Source organism: Pseudonaja textilis, chromosome 5, assembly GCF_049901715.1.
Source record: "Pseudonaja textilis isolate UNSWEBS1 chromosome 5, rPseTex1.2, whole genome shotgun sequence".
NCBI lineage: Eukaryota > Metazoa > Chordata > Lepidosauria > Squamata > Elapidae > Pseudonaja > Pseudonaja textilis.
Genome location: NC_141994.1, coordinates 55636237 through 55650439, shown reverse-complemented (window position 1 = coordinate 55650439; position 14203 = coordinate 55636237). Strand labels below are relative to the sequence as shown.

Below are 14203 nucleotides of genomic sequence, written 5' to 3'. Positions count from 1 at the left end.
TTGACTGAAATAGTGTAGGATTTCCTGCCTAATCAGGGGGTTGGACTAGAAGACCTCCAAGGTCCCTTCCAACTCTGTTTATTCTATTCTATTCTATTCTATTCTATTCTATTCTATTCTATTCTATTCTATTCTGTTCTGTTCTGTTCTGTTCTGTTCTATTCTCTACTACTACTACTACTACTACTACTACTACTACTACTACTACTACCACCACTACTCTAGAATTGGTTGGACCAACTGTCCCTGGGAATGGTGAGAAAATTTGAGGGAGGAAAATGTACTTGTGCTTCATGTCAATCTCAGTAAGTAAAACCCGATCAGGAAATTAACTCCACAGGAAGAGCAGAACTACTTCTATTGAGATTAGCTATAACAGAACCTGTAAGTTTCATGACATAATACATAATAGACTAGGTGAAAAGGGTTGACATTGAATAATTCAGCCATTGTTTTAGCCATAATTTGATTCATTTATTTGTCACGGAACATTGTAACATATAGTATTCTGTGAATATAGCAGCTGGGTTTAGAGTCATATGTGAATTTACCCAAAACTTAATTTACTAATCTTTATTATTAAGCCATTCTTTAAGTTCGAACCATACAGCAGTTCATAAGCTGACAAAATGAGTTCAGTTAGTAAAATCTATTAGACCACAAATGAACCACCCAAGGTTAAAACTAATCACCTTTCACAGATTTTCACTTACCTTCCTGGCCCAAATATCCAGAGAAATAGCCACACTTCAGAGACTTGCAAGTTAATAGCAACAGTAAATCTCACACTTATTTGTTGAGATTTTAATATTGTATTATTTTTCAATGTAGACTGGCAAATAATTTTGATTTTGCAGACCCCTGAGTAGATTTTGGAGGACTCCAGGGGTTGTAGGACCACAGTTTGAGAAATACTGTTTTGGAAGATTGAATTTATTTATTTAAGATTGTGTGTGTGTGTATGTATGTATGTATGTTTACATATGTATGTATACATAAAATCATGTACCTAAAGACTAAAAGAGCATTAGCAGTTCTCAAATCTACAAACAAGATCTGTACCTTGGGAGGATGAATACACATAGGATGTGATTTAGTCATGCCATTCCATTGTGGCTGTTAGAATCAGGGATAATGAGATAGTAAATATGTGGAGAGATGTCTTTTTAAACCCTGCCTGATGCTGTGGATGGCTGATAATATGCAAACAGCTTTCTGTGTGCCATGTACCTTTTTAAATCTTCCCCTGTCCTTCCTATCCTGTATCTTCCAAAGACTTGTTCTAGTGATAGTAATTTTAGCTGATTGTAATGCAAGCTGTCCGTAATTCAAATCAAGTCACTGAAATAGAATGTAAAAGCTGGTTTTATATGAACTGCTATTTATTTTCATGGTCATAGCATGTGGTAGCATCAGGCTGGCTTTGTCTGGATCTGAAGATTAAGCCAGAGTTGAGCTGTTGTGAGGCAATGGCAAAGCACCTCCCTTATGCTGTCCGTAAAACCAGTCAACTTGTAAGCATCTTTACTATATTTATTCATTTATCTGATAGATTTGTATTCTCCAGAAGCTGAGGGTGGCAAACCCAGTGACATTTCCTCTATTATCCCTCTCCAATGGGATATACCTGGCTATACAACAGTGACTGATTTAAATACACTGCTCAAAAAAATAAAGGGAACACTTAAACAACACAATGTAACTCCAAGTCAATCACAGTTCTGTGAAATCAAACTGTCCATTTAGGTAGCAACACTGATTGACAATCAATTCCACATGCTGTTGTGCAAATGGAATAGACAACAGGTGGAAAGCATAGGCAGGTAGCAAGACATCCCCAATAAAGGAGTGGTTTTGCAGGTGGTGACCACAGACCACTTCTCAGTTCCTATGCTTTCTGGCTGATGGTTTGGTCACTTTTGAATGCTGGCGGTGCTTTCACTCTAGTGGTAGCATGAGATGGAGTCTACAACCCACACAAGTGGCTCAGGTAGTGCAGCTCATCCAGGATGGTACATCAATGCGAGCTGTTGCAAGGTTTGCTGTGTCTGTCAGCGTAGTGTTCAGAACATGGAGGTGCTACCAGGACACAGGCCAGTACATCAGGAGATGTGGAGGAGGCCATAGGAGGACAACAACCCAGCATCAGGACCGCTACCTCCACCTTTGTGCAAGGAGGGACAGGAGGATTACTGCCAGAGCCCTGCAAAATGACCTCCAGCGGGCCACAAATGTGCATGTGGCTGCTCAAATGGTCAGAAACAGACTCCATGAGAGTGGTATGAGGGCCCGACATCCACAGGTGGGGGTTGTGCTTACAGCCCAATACCATGCAGGACGTTTGGCATTTGCCAGAGAACACCAAGATTGGCAAATTCACCACTGACACACTGTGCTCTTCACAGATGAAAGCAGGTTCACACTGAGCACATGTGACAGACGTGACAGGGTCTAGAGATGCCATGGAGAACATTCTGCTGACTGCAACATCCTCCAGCATGACCAGTTTGGCAGTGGGTCAGTAATGGTGTGGGATGGCATTTCTTTAGGGGGCCGCACAGCCCTCCATGTGCTTGCCAGAGGTAGCCTGACTGCCATTAGATACTGAGATGAGATCCTCAGAGCCCTTGTGAGACCATATGCTGGTGCAGTTGGCCCTGAGTTCCTCCTAATGCAAGACAATGCTAGACCTCATGTGGCTGGAGTGTGTCAGCAGTTCCTGCAAGACGAAGGCATTGATGCTATGGACTGGCCTGTCCGTTCCCCATACCTGAATCCAATTGAGCACATCTGGGATATCATGTCTCGCTCCATCCACCAATGCCACGTTGCACCACAGACTGTCCAGGAGTTGGGGGATGCTTTAGTCCAGGTGTGGGAGGAGATCCCTCAGGAGACCATCCACCACCTCATCAGGAGCATGCCCTGGCATTGTAGGGAAGTCATACAGGCACGTGGAGGCCACACACACTACTGAGCCTCATTTTGACTTGTTTTAAGGACATTACATCAAAGTTGGATCAGCCTGTAGTGCTTTTCTCCACTTTAATTTTGAGTGTAACTCCAAATCCAGACCTCCATGGGTTGCTAAATTTGATTTCCATTGATAATTTTTGTGTGATTTTGTTGTCAGCACATTCAACTATGTAATAAACAAAGTATTTAATAAGAATATTTCATTCATTCAGATCTAGGATGTCTTATTTTTGTGTTCCCTTTATTTTTTTGAGCAGTGTACATCCTGTGAGCTTGCACAACTGAGAAAAAGCTATTACTGGGATTCCCTGGTCCTTAACCATTAACCACTCTGGGTCTCAGTTATAAAATAAGAGTAAACTGGAAAGGAAAACTCTTGTTCAGGATTCTAATATGATTATCTTCAAGGAAGACATTCTTTCTCCCATCTTTGGACTTCCCTACAGTATTTTTCTTACTGATGACAGCCATTGAACATGTTCAGCTTTTGGTGGGAACAATTTTCCTTCTACCACCAACAGTTTATCATAAATAATACTTGTGTAAGCCATTTCTGTTCAATGACTTTGGCTGAATTAGCAGAAGATAACTAGAGCTGGACCATTGATGAGAGACCAAGAGGGAATATCAGGACTATAGGCTAGACTAGCCAGTCAAGGCCATAACTCAGAAAACAGTAGTTGCAACCAATTTTAAATTGTTGCTGAGAAACTTACACACAGATATATCAGAAATGTGTGTGACTACCCAGTGTGACTTCGAGGAATCTTTTCCATTCATAGGTAGTACTATACATGATTCTTCCAGTATTCTAGTACTTTCTTTGCCTTTTCAATGACCCCATTTTGGTTTCTGTTGGCCTTCAGTTCTTAAATTCAATATTTGGAGAAATTTATACACTCACCAGCCTTACAAGAAAGAGAATCACAAAAATGATTAAGTGCCAAACAATAAGAGTTGACACTGAATTGTAGGTAAATTAAAATATTTTTAAAAAAATATGTTTGTTTAAAAAACGCTGAAAACTTTACGAGCAATAAGAATACAAGTTAATTAGAATAGAGAAAATGAAAAAGAGAAAAATAACAGAAAATAAAAGCAGAAAATATAAAAGACTGAAAAATAGAGAAAAAGATATAAAGAAAGATGTAAAGGTATAAAGAAGTAGCTTCTGATATTCTTAACAGCAGTTTTAAGTGCAAATTATATTTTAAACTCTCTGTTTGAAGTTACATCATGATCCTCTTCTTCCTGTAATCTCTGACTAATCATCAAAACGATAAAGTACTAATTTGTTTTTTTATAGTTACACAAAAAGTCCATAAGGGGTTTCCAGTCACTAATAAATCTAGTTATTATTACACAATAAATGTAGATAAAAGTTAGAACAATTAATCAGTTAATTGATTAATGGAAGTTTTTAAGAAGAGATTGGACAATCATTTGTCTGAAATGGTATTAGGGATTCCTGCCTAAGCAGGGGGTTGGACTAGAAGACCTCCAAGGTCCCTTCCAACTCTGTTATTCTATTCTATCATCTTTTCTCGAATCAAATAAGTCAGATTCAAATTGTCCATCTCATCAAGTTCTGTTAGTTTACCAACCATTCCTCCATAGTGAATAATGCCAAATCTTAATTAAAAACTGGATGATTTAATTATGGTATTAGAACAATTTACTCTTGTAGCTTGAATATCAGCATTCTTTTATATCATTTAAACATGTTTGTTCTTGTTTGTGGCTTTTCTGTTTTTATTTTTTAATCTTATAAGAGTTACACCAAAAATATAAATATTGAAACTTTTATACTGTCTGTTTACACACACACACACACACACATACTGTTATTCTGTATATATTGTAGACAGTATATATTCTACATATTCTGCTAGTTAATTTCTATATGTTGTATGAATTATTTTCAGAGCACCATGGGGTAAGGCAGTGTAACAACAAACAGTCACAATCCTTTGTAGCATTCTTGATCCTCTTATGCTTAAACAAAATCTTGCATAGATTTACATTCATTTGCTCTTGTTCCCTCTGTCTTCTAATATCAATATTTCTGCAGCAAGAAAGTATCTGAAGCCCTATTTTTTTATCTGGTTCTAAAAACCCTTTCCAGCAGCTATGTCACAAATTTAATTTGGCAGGACAAAATAATTAAAACAACATAAGACGACATCATCCTTGAAACCTCTTTCAGCTAACACACGGTTTCTTGAACCCACCTCCCTTCAACGCCTGGCCTTTAGCTAATCCATGGGGGCCTTTTCCCCATCCTTTGTTTCCGATAGGAATTAAACAGGAATGCAAAGCCGACCTGGTGGAAAGTTCAATTTTTAAAACCATCCTGCGCTGGAGAAGACAAGTCCAATATGACCTTCATTATGCAGCATTACTTGCGGGGGGGAGGAGCGGGGAGAGAAAGAGAGGGGGAGAGGAGAGAGAGAGAGAGAGAGAGAGAGAGAGAGAGAGAGAGAGAGAGATGGAATGATGCTAACGTAGCTCAGCTGCTGCACTTGTACAAAAGGTCCTGGAAAAGTAATAAAAGATTTGGCTTAATTTACTTCTTCTCCCCATGTAGTAATAAATAATAAATATTGGTGCCTTTTGGGAGGAAGATGGGTCAAGATGACTTTGTCTATTGTTGATTGTTGGATTTGGGATGCGATGCTTCTTCCTCCGTCTAAGCAATTTGCACCTTTGCCATGCTGCCTGAACTTCTTGTCTAATTGAGGTGTCTAGGTTTCCACGGCAATAGGAAAAAGAGCCTGCCAATCACTATACAATGCACGTGCCACACATTTTTCATCTGGGGCAATGAATTCCACATATCACAATTTTCTGGAAGGAGCTGTTTTCAAGGAAAGAGATGGATTCAGGGCGCATAATAAATGGCTTCCCTCTATGAAAACCAAGTTATTCTCTTTCCTTGTGTTAAAAGAGGACAGTTTATGTTACAATCAGTCCAATATTAGGTCTTCATTTTTTTCTTCTTCTTCTCAATTTAACTCCATATACTGTCCTTGGAAACCTTCTCAGGGTTTTTCCTACCCAGATTACAAAAGATTTTTTTTTAAAGGAACTGAAATTCTAGAAGTCAGACAATAGTGAGACAGCCAATCTTTGAAGAACATTCTGAGATGTAACAAAGCAAATCTGAGGATGATTGCAAACTGCTGCATTAAAAAAAAAGATTGTTTGGGGCTATATAAAATGCTGGCTGTGAAATACATCATTGGAACAATAGTGAGCGATCTGCTACTTTGCTCTCTGCTTTGTCACTTCCCTCCTTGTCTTCCCCCTCCTCCTTAGGGAATTGCTGTGTTTGGAAACAAATCTGCTGTTTGCCTTTAATCGAGCAGGTAACTGTCGAGGGGAAAAAACTGATCCTGTGTTAAACCTGCTAAACTGTGAACCAGTGCACATTCAGCCTTCTCTCTCTCTTTCTCTCTCTCTCTCTCTCTCTCTCACACACACACACACACAGAGAGAGAGAGAGAGAGAGAGAGAGAATGCACACAGATACATAAAGACACAGGCAAATACACAAAGACAGACACACAAACACATACACATACAGACACCAGGTGTGGAATTTATGATGTACAGAGTTGCCTTTTAGATACTTAAGGTTACCTTGTGTTTTGTAAGCAATTGTCATTCATTCTTTCCAATTACTATACCCAATCCTTTGGAAATTAAAAAGCCTTCCAAGGACAGTCCGTGCTCTAAATAAGGAATTCTTATCACAGTGCCAAACTTTGGTTTACCAGGGAAGGTATGTGTGTGTATGGGGGTGGAGGAGACCTGGAGTTCTGCAACTGCATTTTATTGCTACTAGCTAATCAGATTTATGGGATTAGGAGGAGGATGAACAGAGCTACTACCTGCTTGCCAGAAAAGAAATGCATCTGAGCATATTGGTGTAAGGCTTTGCAGAACTTTTTAGCTAAAGAAGCTACAACTGCCAAAATGTCTTAGGGAGATATTTACGTGAGCAAGATTTGAACAGCTCAACACAATGGTCAGATATGGGAGCTTCCATTCTATACCTTACAATGAACGTCTCTGCATTTGCGGAGCGGCACAAGTAGAAGACCTAGCTTACATTCTATTTGATTCTTTCCTATATAAGAGAGTGAGAGACAGGTATCTCAGTCTATATACCAAATGAATGACCCATTGGGACCCCCATATCAAAACAACTTACCTTATGTGTGGCCAGAATCTGAAAATAACATTTAACGCAGCAAAATACTTAAGCAAAATGGTTCAGTTGAGATCTGCATATGTAGGACTGATTGGGGCAGATTACAGGGGTGACACCAAAATATAATTTTATCATACTTTATCTATATCTTCTTAAATCATTGTATCTATATCTTCTTCATTTCAATTTGTATTTTATTCCAATTTCATTTAAATTTGTATTTTATTCCAATTTCATTTAAAATTGTATTTTATCCAATTCCATTTTAAATTGCTTTTATCAATTTTTGTTTTGTAATTTTGTTTCTGGAATTCTGCACTTTGATGTGGCCTAAGGGCCAATCTGTAAAGATTGGATTGAATTGAATTGATGTAAGGCTTTGCAGAACTTTTTAGCTAAGGAAGCTAGACTGCAACATAGTGCTATTTTTTTCCTTTCCTAGGCATATATCCATCAAAAAAGAAGGCAGCTTTTCACTCTCTTTTTTGAACAACATGTATTAAAACTCTGATTGGACAGAATTTTAGTTTTAGAAACCCAGAGAGGGATTTTTCTGGATTGTGTGTATATGTAAAACAAAAGCAGAACTACCTACACTTGCACAGTATAGCTAGTGCTTGTTTAGCAACTGCCTCATTTAGTGACCAACATTTGCAGTTATAATGGTGTTGAAAAATTTAACTTCACAACCAGTCCTCACATTTGCATGCAACAGGGATCAAGTGGGCAATTAGCCTTGGATTATTGCACAGCCACAAGAGATCCAGAAATGACCCTCCCTGACAAACTCCATGGAACCTTATCTGACTGTTCCCAAGGGAAGACAAACAGTGTTGGGAGATTCCTGTAATATAGGCAGTATACAATAAATCTGAACCCTACATGTGTGAATCTGGTTGCTTGCACCTGACATTTTGCGCCCTTTGCATATCTGTAAAGCAAAGGAAAGTTGAAGTAAGAGCATAAGCTACGAATCACAGTTTCACTTAGTGTCCACTTTACTAAACAACCAAGTTGTTTACACCAATAAAAGTGTGGTTGCTAAATGAGAACTACTTGTATATCAACAATGCCTTTTTCAGAGAGAGACAAATCCTGGATGGGACCTTTTAATTCACAATTTGTTATGCATTTCAGCAATATGATGCAGTTCAGCAAGGCAATTTTAATAAAAAGGAGCAGAAATATTTGGTAAGGTTTGAAGGGCAACAGCTGGATATGTGCGCTATCAAGTTAATAAGATTAAAATCCAGTGGCTTTAGTTTTTGATATTTCATAATACTAATAGCAATGCTATTAGCTTAACAGTAGGTTATTGATTCTCTGATGGACATGAAATCATTTTTTGTTTTTGATATGCATGACATAAGGCCACTTAACTGTTTATACAAATATCTTCAGCTATATAATACATTTGTTGAGGAGAAATATAGCTGTTCTGATATAATGTGTTTAGATATATTTCAATCTTATTTCTTTAAAATAAATAAACTGACAGCAGCCAAAATTTTCTGGGTGATTTACAATAAATTCCTACATTTTATTAAAAGTTTGTATGGTCAATTTTGCCATTGGGCAGAATGAGGCAAGGTCCACCAGGTAAGCAATGCAGGGGGTGTGAAACACAAGGACAGAGTGTAGATGTCTTACATACTGTTTGACTCCTAAGCTAATCTGTTGCCCTCAAGTCCTCAATACATGTTGAAGCCACTGTGAACTGTAGTCTGTGCAGCTTGGAATTATAGGAAAATTGGAATCTTGTTTTAAATTTGGAGGAACAGAATGTCCTACGTTAAAAACCTGATTTAAAATAAAGATCTATAGTTTCTTCATTCTTGCTTGTTGTGTAACATAACTATAGTAAGAGTACCAATTATTTAAGCATCACTAGCAAGCCTCTGAAAGAACAGCAGGAAAGTCACTTACACACAGTTGTGCTTGCTCATTAATCTTTCAGTAAACACCTGCCATTATAAGAAGTAAATGGTTCATTTGGTCAGCCAAGCCTGAACAAGAAGAAAGTGATTTTGCACTTGATAAGATAATGTAATTAATGAAATAGTTTCACCAGGGAAAAGAATTGGGAGAAAAAGAAATAACTATTTTATCTGTTTTTTTTTAAGGTAGCAGACAGATCTTGCTGTTTTCATGAACATATCATTTAGTGGGACTATGAAATAAAAGTCTTTAAGTTAAGTTGTAAGACAAAGGTCTCTAACCCGCTGAGTCTGAATAGCAGATCTGGGATTTTGCGAGCGTGCTACTGGCAACCTTACCAAATGGCTACTTTGAGGGATAAAGCTAGCCAAAGACATTAGGCAAAGTGATGAAGATATTTCCTGGTAGTTAGCTACATAGTACTAAAATTCTCCTGTTTGTCTGTTTGTCACATTCATTTGGGCTAATGGTGCATTATAAGACTACAATTTTTGAGTCAGCATACTTCAAATGGGCTAACTTAAATAATATACCCAAAATCTGGTTATCTATATTACTCCCTTGGGATTGAAATTTATTTATTATTATCAAATTTATATAGCCACCCATTTCATAAGAAGTGACTCTGGGTGGCCTGCAATAGTCAATTAAAACAATACACATATAAAAATAGATATAGAAAAATCAGCATTAGAAGTGGAGATGATTAGGTACAAACCTCAAGCACACCCAAGAGAGTACATCCATCTCAACGGTGGAGCCATCTAAATGAGGCTTTGGTTCCTTGGTACACTAAGGTTGGATAGCATAATCAGGACTTGAGGGACTTTTGGAACATTCAGAGGGATAGAGATAACTTCATATCTGGGAGAAAAATGTTCCATATAGCAGGTACCACAGCAGAGAAGGCCTTCTACCCGGGACCCATCAAATATAGGTTCCTGGCAGAAATTTGACAAAGTTGTAGCTGCTGAAGTGCTGCTGTCCTTAGTCATGATCACATGGTCATTGTTTCCAATACTTTCTGACAGCTTCCCATAAGGAAAGTCAGTGGGGAAGCTGGAAGGAAATCAGAAGTCACTCCCGCTTTTTTTTTTTTTGCCTATTCATAGTCATTCTGTTAATCTGTGTAAGTAAGGATATAAGTTTGAAACAATGACTCAACAGGGTGTGGGTTGTCTAGTCCACTCTAGCACCTGAAGAAGTTCTCCTCCCTGCTGTCACTTATTGTTTGTCTCTGGACCCTACCAAGCAAAGTATTTGCCAAAATATAGCCACAGAAAGGCTGTTGGGATCATGTGAAGTCTAGGGATATTCTTGGAAATAAAGATAATGCTGGACATGAAGTTTTGCTCGGATCATATTAGCTTTCCATTTATTTATATATTTTTGAAAGTTGAAATAATTTTTTAAAAACCCAGTAGATATTGAATAGGGACCAAAATGTGTGTCTGGGGCCATTATGGTGCCTATGAATATCATAATAATGGTCCAAGTAATCCAGAGGTGGTATTCAGCAGGTCCCGACCAGTTCTGGAGAACTGGTAGTGGAAATTTTGAGTAGTTCAGAGAACTGGCAAATCTCTGACTGGAGATTTTACAGTATCCTTCCACTGCGACGCCCACCAAGCCACACCCATAGAACTGGTAGTAAAAAAAATTTGAATCCCACCACTGAAGCAATCTATATACTATATATTACTAAAACTCTCATGCCTGTAAGCTTTAATTTGGTGAAATGGTGTATTACAGGAAAGAATGTTTTGAACCAAGATACCTTACCTCAAATAGGCCAACTTACAGAGTGCATCCAGAATCTGGGACTCATCACTCCCCTGGAATGGAAATTTGGCAAATTTTATGAAACATCTTTTGACATAAGAATTATCATAAAGCATTTTATGCAATAATACAATATATCATAAAACATTTCCTGATGTTTGACTATGCTATGCAGTTTAACATGGGCTACTTTCAAAGCAGATACATCTCTGAATATCTCCCTGAATTTTTAAAGAACTTTTTTCATATATTAGAAGTTCTGTCATTGTTGAAGGCATTGAGGAATCTGGCAAAGAATCTGATATCTCTGAAACAATGACCCAAGAGGTCACAGTTTGTCTAGCAAATTCTAGTTTCCAATTCTGCATTGCATATCTACTACCATTTCACAAACAGGAAACCTCAATTGTCATACTATGGATAAGAATTTTAAGTATCTTTTCTCTCTCATTGTCTTCATGATTAATAATTACTTAATATTTGTTAGCATAACATTTCAATAATCTAGGATTCTGTGCATCTAAATTTAGAGCAATTATTCTGAAACAAATGAATTTCAGTGAGAGAATGCAAGATACATTCACTAGATTGATATTCATTGAGAGGTTCAGTTTCATACTTTGGAAGAAAAATGGTATTGAAAGAAAATTGGTATTTCTAGGATAAAATGTTTCTGTATGTGCCAGTGAATCATTACCTAATGTTTTTGTAAACAGTCTTTGTCAATAATGTAACTATTGCTCTTCATATTTTCATTTATATCTGATCTTGTTATGGACAGTTCTACTACTGCCACCCACCATTATGACTTCGGGAAAGATGTGTGTAACTCAAGATACATTCCAAGCATCTGAATAAAATGAATGTCTTATAAATTTATTAGTCTTTAGGATATCACAAAGTTGTTAGTCCTCCTGAAAATAACATTCATTACAGGGGATGTTCATATTATTTAAATGTTACAGAAGATATTGTTCATAAAAGAAAGTCATTACTAGGTAACAAGGATATGCAAAGCTGTGCATAATTGTTTCAATTTCTTTACAGCTATTTATTGAACAAACAGTGTCTTAATGTTCAAAGAGATCCGTTGAACAGGTAAAAGATACAAATAGAATGAAAACATACTGTTTAAGCAAGAATCTTTGTATTTTCTTTCTTTTTACTTTTGCTTCCTGGTATTGTAGTTGAGTGTTGCCCTTTGATGCTACTTCTTTTTAAAACTGGCAGTTTCAGTTCTAGTTCCCATTTTAAACTTGTATTATGTCATTTCCATTTCTGAGATCAGTGGAGTCTTTTCTGATGTTGTTAAACAAAAGTGGTTATTTCTTGCCCTTTCCTTGCCTCCTCTACTAATGCGCAATCAAGACGTGCTGTTGAATTAGACTATGCATAGTTATTTTCAATAACATCTATGTGTAGGCCATGTGTGGGAGAGAATTTCTTTCATTATAACTGAGTATTTGCTAAGCGCAATCAGCAGCATGGGGACAAAACTGTGAAACTTACTCTTTTTTTTCTTCTTCACCAACATGTGGGTGAATCTTGAAATATTTCAGCTTTTTTATTTTTGTGAGGAATATGTGGGTGGAAAAATATGACTCAGTATTTTGCTCCATAGATAGACATCATAGCTGAGTTCTGAATGTTTTTAGATGATCTTTATTTCCTTTATTTCTAATCTTGTCTTTTTAATAGAGGAAAGCTTATGTCATTTACAACTTAACTAAATAAGATACGAATACTTACATATTTATTAAAGATACCTCGATACCTTCACTTCTCTTTCTAAAAGGTTTAAAGTCACTTTTATGTTATTTATTTAAATGTTAGCCTTGAATGACCTTGACACAGCTATGTACTGTATATTCAGTATATGCAACAAGGTTTGGGCTAATTTCTTTGCTATATAATCTTTGACAATTGAAAGATTAGCTTTGAAGCTAAATTACAAGTAAGGGGAAATTGCCATCAGAGGACTTTGTTGATATTATTGGCTCATATCTCCCACCCCGCCTCAGTTACACATTATTATTATTATTTAAATAATTTACATTAGTCTTGTCCCAAGCAGTTCTACTTCCTTGGCTTCCTTTTTTGAGAAGGAAAATGAATCTAAAATTCAGTCCAAATTTTTTCCATACTTAAAACCTGATTTCAGAGGGTCTAAGCCAGGGGTGTCAAACTTGATTTCATTGAGGGCCACATCAGAGTTTTAACCTTGGGGGACCAGATGGGCATGGCCGGGGTGGACATAGCCAGCTTGACATCACTAATTGAGGCTCCATTTTCAGTTGTGATGGCCTCCACAGGCTCTGTTTTCACTGGCAGAGAGCTGCAGGAGACCATTACAGCTGAAAACGGAGCCTGGGAGGGACACGTGCAGCCCGCCTGAGCTCTGTTTTCACTGGCAGAGGCACCACGGGCCGGTCCTTCATTATTTCCAAGAGGGCCCTGCGGGACAGATCTAAGCACCCCATGGGCCGAATCAGGCCCATGGGCCTTGAGTTTGACACTCCTGGTCTAAGCAGTCTGTTGTTAATGTAACAAATGGGGAATACTTATGAAGTTTGCTTACTTGAAAGTTTGTTTGTATGACATATGAACTATTACACTTGTTTAACTAGCACACCTATTTCAATTTCCATATGATCTTCCTCCTAGAAGAGTTGAGAGCAGTTAACAAAAGAATAATAAAAGCAATCATAAAACAATAAAAGTGAAAATACTGTAATGTTCTTTGTAAAAAACAAAAACAAAAATGTCAATCACATGGGTCTAAAAGTACTTGTTAGTCTGCATGTCAGGATGAACAGATATGTCAATTGTTTTCTATAAGAAGAAAGCATGGAAGCAGTTGAACTCTTCTAGAGACAAAGTTCCCTAATAACAGGCTGTAAATTGCTTATGAATTGTTTAAATCTAAAATAGGATGCTGTCAGTAAGAAGGCTCTATTTCTAACCTAACCTGTGAACTAGGCCACTCCAACTGGTCTTTATGAGGTGATATCCTCACCTCAAAAAAATGCTCATAAAAATGGCTCAGAAATTAAATATGCTGGTGAGCTCCCATTACTTGCCCAGCTCCTGCCCACCTAGCAGTCTGAAAACATGCATATGAGAGTAGATAAATAGGTACCACTTTGGTGGGAAGGTAACGGTGTTGAGTGCACTTTGGTGAAGATTCATACTGGCCACATGACCACAGAAATGTCTTTGGACAGCATAGGCTCCCTCAACTAAGAAACAGAGATGAGCACTGTTTCATTTTGTTACTTATATTTCATTATT

The 14203-nt window shown here is 37.5% G+C and overlaps 1 protein-coding gene across 1 annotated transcript in view; it reads right to left on the bottom strand.

The window, feature by feature from the left end:
- Positions 1-14203, bottom strand: part of LOC148125659 (uncharacterized) — a 41127-nt gene that overhangs the window by 18676 nt on the left and 8248 nt on the right. Inside the window, exon 3 of the mRNA XM_087934953.1 lies at positions 10913-10965. Within this exon, the coding sequence (XP_087791079.1) occupies positions 10913-10965 (53 nt within the window). The remainder of the gene's footprint in view (positions 1-10912; positions 10966-14203) is intronic.